This window comes from Salvelinus sp. IW2-2015, linkage group LG14 (genome assembly GCF_002910315.2).
Source record: "Salvelinus sp. IW2-2015 linkage group LG14, ASM291031v2, whole genome shotgun sequence".
Classification (NCBI taxonomy): domain Eukaryota; kingdom Metazoa; phylum Chordata; class Actinopteri; order Salmoniformes; family Salmonidae; genus Salvelinus; species Salvelinus sp. IW2-2015.
The window spans coordinates 42,980,194-42,989,912 of NC_036854.1; the positions used below are offsets into that span (position 1 = coordinate 42,980,194).

A 9,719-nucleotide genomic window follows, 5' to 3' on the forward strand; every position below is an offset into this window, starting at 1 on the left:
GCACATCAGGGATAGGTCTGGCGCCTCTCAGGAATTACCGATAATGGCTGTCAATCCAGTTATTTCTGTACGTGTCCCCTTGAGCGGAATCGCACCCCTTTACCCTTTGACACTGTGTCGATGACCATCTATCTGTAGGGCAAATAATTAGGCCTGCGCGTCTCTATGTCTGCTCTCTCTCTGTTCTCCATACTCAGGCAGTCTATGAAAATTCGTGTCCATTTAGACCCACAAGGCTAAGCTTTTAGAGCTATGCGAGTAGGCCTATGACATTTAGCTARCGTCATGAGAAGTTCGCCGTTGTTGCCCTTTTCTGGAGATTCTGCCTGAAGGGGTTTATAATTAGGGGATATAAACAGGCAAAAACGGCTGCTGCACAGTTATCCACGAGAATGTTTGATGCTATCAGTGCAAAACCTTACCTAGCTGTCATTCCATGTAGCCTGTAATCTCTTTCCTTCACAGAATTCTTAAATAAGCAATATCCTAATAATCCTTTTTCCCAGACACAATACCACATTGGTGAATAATGCTTCACCTTTTTCCTGAATTATGTGAATTATGATTGTGTGGTTGTACTCTTTTATTAGCCTAACTCAATCAATCAATTTAAAATATATATTTTTTCATTCATTCTTTTCATTTTTCAAACCAAAGATCAAACAGTCTACATCCTAAGTAATCAACACTTCAACGGATAGGTTTGAGTTGAGCTGGTTGGTTTTGATATCGATCGGAGACCAGTGCTGCTGTGTGTTTTGCATAGAATTGTTGGAGGGTAATTGAGTGTCAGTGTCTGTCTGTCGTCTCAGTGGCGCCATATGCCTTTTTGGATTGCTAATTTCTCTAACCGCCTGTCCGCTCCGCCCATAACATCCATTCTCACAGGCAGAAGCAATCTAGATATCTCCGGGCTGGCGTAGCCTGGGGAACCTGCTCACGATGGCGTCGGCCTGACGAGGCAATGCGGATGACACTATAACTACAGACAGACATGTAAAAATGAGCTAATAGCCTAGTCTGTTTAGAAGTTCAGATAGTGTTTGTTTTCATTATTAGGCTATTGAGGTAGAATGTAATCTATGGTTATAGTTTATACATGTTTCTAAGGCATTTATAGGCATATTTGATGCTGCTATTTAATAAAACAATGTCGTATTAAATTGCAACATTGTAGCCAACGCCACAGTCTGCAAAAGGAGTGAAACAAACTGTAAAATGTTTCTTCACCTTTTACTGTAGCCTAGTCAGCACGATAGACTATATTGCACTATCAGTAAGAGGAATGATAAATTGTGACCGCCGGGTGAACCAATGGAAATGTAAAGTTCATGAAGTATGCTAATTGAGCGAGGGGTGCTCCAATGGGCGCTGATGGGGCGGAGTTATGATACGTAGAGAAGTCTGGCTCGGATATTTCTTCAACTCAAGGTCCGCTTCCCGAAGTCGACTATTGAAGTGTTGATGCGAGAGTAGACGACATTTTATTCACATTTCGTTGTTTTCGGATTATAAACGTTATGCTTGACCATCATCGTGGATGTGTGTAAAGTCGGATTGGACAAGTAGTCACAACATTTATCCGGTTTTCTACTAAAGGAATGTTTTTTTCTTCCTCTTTTCAACAACTAACGATACAAGTGTTCCGCTTTTCCAGTAGGGCTTTTCAAGTACACCAGTCGGGCTTTTAGGCTTTTTCTCYTGTAGCCTAGTTTTCCTATGCAGGGAAAGCCTTCCGTTTTTCGTGTGTTTTTCTTACTTCTTCCGGTGGATTGTGATTGTGGCAACTATTTCTTCTGTAGATTTCATGTAACCGTGTCTTCGAGCTCAGCKCTGCGGGTTTTGGTACTTGGATAAGAGTGACTAAAAAGTTAGGCTACTTGTCGTAAATGGATCGCCATTCCAGTTTCATTTCCATTTGGCTACAACTGGAACTCTGTGCCATGGCTGTTCTTCTAACTAAAGGTAAACTTTGATCCCTTAAAACATGCCTTCATGTCCTCTTTGCCTTTTTCTGACCAAAGGAAAAAGTTCAAAAAGGGTGAATGCGAGAAAACGGGGTCAGAACCTCCCAAAGGCCTTATCATTGCTTTCTTATCCGTTTCCAATTGCGCAACGTTGAATAAGTCAAATTATTAAACAACGCAGTTTTGTCATCAAAATGATTTTCTCTTCTCTCTTTACTTTCCGAACTTTGATCTTTCCTATAATAAAGAATGATACAAATAAAAACTATCCGCGCATCCAGGTGGCGTGTTTTCTATAGCTGTTTCTAAATCTCAATAACTTCTAGTGTGTTTAATCTACTATATATTCCAACACCGGACAGGTGCCATAACATTGTTATAACTATGAAAAACGTAACTTTTTATCCAGTTTGTGGTCTGTTTTCCCCCCATGAGTTCCTATAGCAAGGCCTTAACAGACTGAATGCCCCTAATGTTTCTCATCATTCTCGCGCTAGTGCACATCAATGGGATGTGTGAAATTATGTAGCCTATAGGGTTTAATGTAAATACTTCTCCAAAGTAGAAAGCAAAGCCCAGTAGCTACTACGCTACGGATGTTTGGCTCCTATATATAAAGCATTTGGCAATTTCGAGACCATATTTATTAGTTTGTTGCCGTAATGCCATTATAATGTGTTTAGGGCCCTGTCAATGGTCAGCTCGTGATTAATAAGATCACAACATGTAACTGGAGACTGGAGGTACACAAAAAACATCGTGTAACAACATACAACGGCCGAGTTTATTTGTGTGCGTCTCTGTGTGTGTTTTTGGGGTAGCTGTCATGTAACAATGTTAATTAGCCTTTAACTAGTAAAGCTATGGATTTATATTGAAAATTATAACAGGTCGATACAAATAGCTTGTTGAACTCCATAAAAATGTTTTCAGTCATTTTAAAACATRTGACTATAAGTGAAACGCTATTCGTAGCATTTGCTGCGCGTTTTTAGCACTTTATATATATAAAGTACTTGTTGCAAAACAACGAATACTAACATGGTTGTTTGGTGGAAGRTTTTGAGATGAGAAGCCGAGAGAGCTCATTGCGCCCAGCCCATCCTGACCACACTAATGCTAGCATGAAAGCTGAAAAAGGAGACTCCTGCGCTGCTCTCTCACCCCCTTACGAGTTTCCATTTGGGTTGAAAGAAATTGACTTTGGAAAACAAACCACTAATTATAAGATACACGGTTCCTGTTTTATAATAGGGACGGACTAAAAGGACAATTTTGCACGGAAAGGGCTTAACCTCGGCGTATGTACTGCATTTCATTTGAACACGTCTACTTCTCAAAGTCTTTCAGGGGTTACCTTGTCATTTACATGCGTTTTGCCAATATCGGTTCAGATCCGACTAGGCAGTCTTTAAAAGACACAAGTAGTCTGGTTTCTGATTCAAATATCGAAATAGCGAGTTGAGATCATTATTTGGTTTTAAAAGTAAAGTAGATATGCTATTGGCTTTATTTTATTCTAGGATATAACAGCCATGTGTGTGACTATATCAAATATCTATCTGAGAAGTTCATAACATTTCCACAAATTTGACTACAAAACGCAAGATTTCTCCCCTGTTGGAATATGTTTTGATTTCCCAAACGGCTGCCCAGTTAGAAAAGGCAGTCCTTGTACGCGGAAAAGATTCAAAGCACAAACAATTTAATTGAGACGTTARCACTAGATAATATGCAGAATGTGTGGTCAGTTATTCTTGAAATGTTGGAGAATAGGCTACTATTTAGCCTACAACACTTCATAAACGAATCATGTAGGCCTATGACTAACACGTCGCATTTCTTTTCTTTTAGGAGAAATACGGTGTTACTGTGATGCCCCCCACTGCGTGGCCACGGGCTACATGTGTAAATCTGATCTAAACGCCTGTTTCACCAAGGTGCTGGACCCAATGAACACMAACTCTCCCCTCACGCACGGGTGTCTAGATCCCATAGCGAACGCTGCCGACATGTGCAGCTCTAAGAACACAAATGCCCTGAGTGAGGGTTTGTCTATGCTGGAGTGCTGTCACGACGATATGTGCAACTACAGAGGCCTTCACGACCTGGCTCACACCAGAGAATCAACAGGTAAGAAAAGAAGAGAGAATTGAAACATGAAATGGCTCTGACTGAAAACATTATGGGTTTTATTTTATATTCTGTTCTGTAAGGTTTCTAATGTGTGACAGACAGAGCAACCGAACTGACAATATGTAGTGTAGCCTATTCAGGTCGCCTCCCTGTAATAGTGTTTAATGGTCTACTGTAATGCAAACGCCTTTTACTAATTCCCACCTTTACACAGCTTCAGTTAGATTTTTTTATGGGTTGCAGCACAGCGGCAAAGAGAGGAGTGTTGGGGGCAACCGGTTTACCTGAAGAACTTGGACGCAGATCAGATATTTTTTGTTGCATGTGCACCATGTAATTTCTCCACCGAGTAGGAATGTGCCTTGTAGAATATCCTTTCACAGGCTGCATGTAGGAAGGCATAAATACTAGCATCACTGAGTTATGAAAAGGTGGATAGTCTTACAGAGAGGAAAGGAGAGCTCTCAAGTAGGGCTTTCTGTTATGAAATATATTGGKGTTTAGCTAGTTTATTAGCTGAAATTCATTTATTTTGGCTCTTGTTTGGGATAAGGCTCGGCGACACATTGTATTTCCCTTCTGAAAGCAGGAGCCAYGTTTCCACTGGACATCAGTGTACGTTAGGCAATAAAATAACCTACGTTTCCTCTTGTCTCCTCGTCCAGAGCACGGCAGGTACCAGCCTGAGAGCAACAACCGTCACCTGGTCACGCGGGTACAGGAGCTGGCCTCGGCCAAAGAGGTGTGGTTCAGGGCAGCGGTGATCGCGGTGCCCATCGCTGGAGGCCTCATCTTGGTCCTTCTCATCATGCTGGCCTTACGGATGCTCCGCAGTGAGAACAAGCGGCTGCAAGACCAGAGGCAGCAGATGCTGTCACGGCTCCACTACAGTTTCCACGGCCACCACACCAAGAAGGGCCACATGGCGAAGCTAGACCTGGAGTGTATGGTGCCCGTGACAGGACACGAAAACTGCTGCCTCACCTGTGACAAGATGAGACAGGCYGACCTGGGGAACGACAAGATACTGTCTCTGGTACACTGGGGGATGTACAGTGGGCGTGGGAAGCTGGAGTTTGTATGACTTACTTTTCTAAGTTTGTTTGACTTTACTTAATGTCCCCCCCCCCGCCCAAAAAACAGCCAAGGCTGTCTCCTCTACTCGTTGGGTTTTCTCTTTTAATTTTAAAAATGAATCCCCCGTTTTGTCTATTTTACTTAACAGCTGGTTTTTTTCAATGGAGGGGAAAAAAAGAGGACTGAACTGAACGCAAGCCTTGTGGTTTTTGCTGAAGGAGCACTTTACTTGAAAATGAAAGGCAAACCATCGAGGCTGTATTTAAACTTGAGGACAGGACTGACCGACGGACTGAGAAAGCTCTGTCAAGACCCTGTCTGCATGTGGATCCTGGACTTTACACGGAGCGCTGAAGGATTCCAAATCTGTCTTATTTGCACATTTGTAAAAAGTAAAATAAGTTGTTTTGCTTAAAAAGAAGCTACGTAGAAGAAGACTTTTACACTGACACCAGGGTTAAACAACAATAAAATAGTTCAATAATTCAGTGTTGACTGTAGGTGTGTGCACTCCTCTGTACGTTTCTTGATCCAAGCCTATTGTAAAGATTTAAAATATATATATTTTTGTCTGAAAAGAAAGACCCTGTCCTGTGTCTTCTTCCTTGCTGTGTGAAAGAGAGGAACAGTTTTCAAGATGTTTTCCCCCCCCTGGTGTGTTTGTGTGTGTACAGTAGTATGTAAGAGGATGTGTAGTGAGTGAGAGGCCCACGCTGCCATGGTGGTGTGACGTTTCATACCCAGACGGTGGGAGTGTGGGCCGCCGTGGCGTGTGTGTAGTCTCAGMCGGAGTGTGTTGGCCGTGTGGTGCGTGTAGGACTGACTTCACAGTGAGGCCTTGTTTCACAGTAGTACTCCACATCTGAGTCATTCTTGAATCTCCTCCAAAGGTCAGGATTTCGGCTTCAAACACATTCGGTTTCTTTCATTGCACGCGCTGGATTCCTCCTGGAAGTAGTGTGGCTATTTATTTTATACTCGGTSGAATGCCAGTYTAAGCCCTCCCCATTCAGCTACTCTGGATGTGTTTCAGCCGACACACTAACCCTTCTGTATCCCAGCTTGTGTTGATGAAGAGGGCTCTTTTCTTTGCCAAGCGACTAGGCTAGTGATTATGCCACAATTGACACTCTTATTACGCGGCTTAGAAATCGAGCTRGAGCCTGAGGTTGCGCGTGTGTTTTATTACGAGAGTTATGCATGGGTTATCAGGAGAGTTACTATGGAACCCACCGAGTTATAGCTTGGATAATGTGAAGACTATATTTCTATTGTTGTTGTGTTGAAATCCCCTTCACTTCTTTTCTCCAGTCTGTTTGGTAGTCCTTCTACTTTATTACGTCCTAATACTTCCCTGGTGGTACGTGTATCTCGGTGTAAAGCCTGTCCATAGTGAGACACACAAACATATCGCGTGACCAATTTCAACCAGCTACTTTTTAATTTATTTTTGAGGTAAAACTTTGGTGGACTTTGACTGTGATAAATGATGTGGAAGAATCAATAATGGCGATGCAGGATTCTGTGTACTTGTAGTAACGTTAACATAGCAGCCTAAAAGTTGGTCCTTCAAAAGGAACATAGCATGTTTTGGAAACCACGGTTCAAAAGTTCAAAGGAACTGTGTTACTCCTCTCCGTGGTAACCAAGACAGAGAGAGAAGGAAAGTAAGTTGTTTATTTTAGGTCCACCTGTGTGTGTGTGTGTGTCTGTGTCCATTTGCATGCGTGCGTGTCTACTGTGTGTGTATGTCTGTGTGTCCGTGTCTGTCCATTTGCATGCGTGCGTGTCTACTGTGTGTGTCTACTGTGTGTGTGTATGTCTGTGTGTCTGTGTCTGTCCATTTGCATGCGTGCGTGTCTACTGTGTGTGTTTTTGTCAGTTCCAGGCTGACTTCTTGTTTCTCTCCATTAGGCCTTAAGGAAAACACTATTACCAGGCTAACCACTTAACAGCAATCTGCCTTAACCGGGCCTCAGCCCACGCAGACACTTAGTCTCCCCAGGACTATTACCCTGCAATAATAACAAGACCCTCTGGTTTGGACAGCTAATGTGCCCTGTGTTTTTGTTCTGCTCGCTCCCATCACCTGCTGATACCAGACAGACAGGGATGTCTGAAGGGGGAGGGCACGTACACACACACACAGACACACTCTAGTAGTGCCTCTTGATGCTACAGTTAGACCCCATGCACAGTGGCTCTACAATAAAACACTTCTCCAGGCCCATTAGGATCGGCTGACATTTTGCTGAGCGGCAGGCGGTCAGGCTGTTTGTATTGACATGCAAATGTAATGAGGCGGTCGACTGGCTCCCTTCAAAAGCCCAATTTGTTTTGAAGTCACTTCAAAATGTCCCCTTTCTAACTTGCCAGTGAATTGTTATTGGTGTATATTCTGGATGTGTCTGGAAAGGCACCCTGTTGCCTATATGGTGCAATATATACATAATAGGATGACTTTTGGGTCGCTCCCGCTGTCTCTCTCTCTCTCTCAATTCAATTCGCTTTATTGGCATGACGTAACAATGTACATATTGCCAAAGCTTATTTTGGATATTTACAATATAAAATAAATACAATCTCTCTCTCTCTCTCTGTCTCTCTCTCTCTGTCTCTCTGTCTGTCTCTGTCTCTGTCTGTCTCTCTTTCTCGCTGTCTCTCTCTGTCTCTCCCTCTCGTGTAGACCTCTCTCTCTCTCGTGTAGACCTCTCAAGAATCATAGACTCCAGTCCCAGGTTTCTGCACTAGCAGCAATGAGGGTGAGATATACAGCTTTTATTGGTATGTGACATTTTCCAAACCTCATAGAGGGGAAGGTTAACTACCGTGATTTAAATCAGAGCTGTTCTCATTTTTTTCTCTCCCCACCTCGCTGGCGATAAAATGCTCATGCAGTCGGTGCTGTGTGTATATAGGGATCCCATAGACTATACTGTGCCCTGTGTTAAACAATATATGAAGTGTAAACACACATGGGACCTGTTAACACCTGCACATAGTAATGGGTCATTACACAGCTTTTATAGCCTTGGATGTTATTCTTGTTTTCCCCTCTTCCTCTATAGAGATTTCAGCTTATCCATGTTGATGAATCCTGGGTAATAAAGACACTCATGATCAATTAGTTATTGGTGAAGATTACAGGTTAATGCTTCTCTGTCTCAGTAGAAAACTCTTGACTACATAGTACACAAACTGATATGCGGAGAAGCCTATATATATATATATATGAGGACACACTATAAACGGTTTCACAAATGAACTCTAGGACCTTTTCCCTTTTCAGAGAGAGTTCTTGTAACTCCTCTGGCCTGTCTTGAAAACATACGCTGTAAATGACCCACTGAAYACTATTTACTTGTTAGCCATTAAAATAAATAAAAACATTCTCAAAAACAAACCAATGTGTCATTTTAGAAAACAACAATTTATACGTTCAAGAAAATAGATGTTAATGTTGGGTTTCCACCGTGACGCATATTTACATTTACATTTAAGTCATTTAGCAGACGCTCTTATCCAGAGCGACTTACAAATTGGAAAGTTCATACATATTCATCCTGGTCCCCCCGTGGGGAATGAACCCACAACCCTGGCGTTACAAGCGCCATGCTCTACCAACTGAGCCACACGGGACCACGAGACGGATTCCACACTTACTTACTTACTTACTTACTCACTTACTTAGCATATACCAGTGTCATTCTGCCCTGTGACGAATGGACATCCGTTTAAATAAGACATGGAATAAATATTTATTCCATCCAAAGCAAGTTCACTTCCTTTGAATGGATACAACAGGGGTTGGTCCCTGTCCTCCTTGACCTTCAACCCATCTAAACATTTAGCCCTGCATGTTGTTAACGTTTACATTTCAATCTGCCTTGAGAAAAATCTAGTTGGGAATGTTTACGAGATCCGGCTGGGGCTCTTGAAGCTTAATGTCACCGTGTGTAAATAGGCGTTTTGTTATGTTTTTTAAAAGGGGGTTTCTCAGTTGCAGTCCAACCACGGTTAAATCAAACACTAGCTCTCCAAGTGAAAGATAATTAACAGAGGAGTCCGAGACAGAGATTGATGATGATGGTCCATTGTGGCTCAGTTGGTAGAGCATGGCACTTGCAATGCCCGGGTTGTGGGTTCGATTTCCACGAGGGACCAGTACTAATGTAAATATATGCACTCACTACTGTAAGTCGCTCTGGACTAGAGCATCTGCTAAATTACTAAAARGTCAAATTAAATACAATTTCAGGATTACAAAAAAGTCCCAAATAGATACTCCAATGTCTGACTATGTATAGGTATAGATAACAAACCACGCTGCTAGTCAAGTGTCCTGTTGGTTTAGTATGCGTCTCTAACTCTAAGCCGTGGCAGAGAGAAGAGCCCTGAGCGTCAGTGAGGAGGCTGGAAGCCACCAAACGTGTCTCCATGGCTGGTGTTGAGACTATTGTATTAATTTACTGACATCCAGAGAGCCCATTAAGGATCCAGACTAGGCCTTGTGATGAGCTGTCCCCAACAAAGCCTGAG

General features: G+C 42.5%; 1 protein-coding gene and 1 non-coding gene across 2 annotated transcripts; one reads left to right on the forward strand and one right to left on the reverse strand.

Moving 5' to 3' along the window:
• The first annotated feature begins 1,411 nt into the window (after positions 1-1,411).
• Positions 1,412-5,762, forward strand: bambia (BMP and activin membrane-bound inhibitor (Xenopus laevis) homolog a). The gene is made up of 3 exons (XM_024000312.2): positions 1,412-1,965; positions 3,822-4,100; positions 4,769-5,762. The coding sequence occupies exons 1-3, from the start codon at positions 1,890-1,892 to the stop codon at positions 5,185-5,187; spliced, it is 774 nt and encodes a 257-aa protein (XP_023856080.1). The 5' UTR covers positions 1,412-1,889; the 3' UTR covers positions 5,188-5,762.
• Positions 5,763-8,744: 2,982 nt separating this feature from the next.
• On the reverse strand, positions 8,745-8,821 carry trnat-ugu (transfer RNA threonine (anticodon UGU)). Its single transcript has one exon. It is a non-coding gene; the product is annotated as a tRNA-Thr (tRNA).
• Between the last annotated feature and the right edge of the window lie 898 nt (positions 8,822-9,719).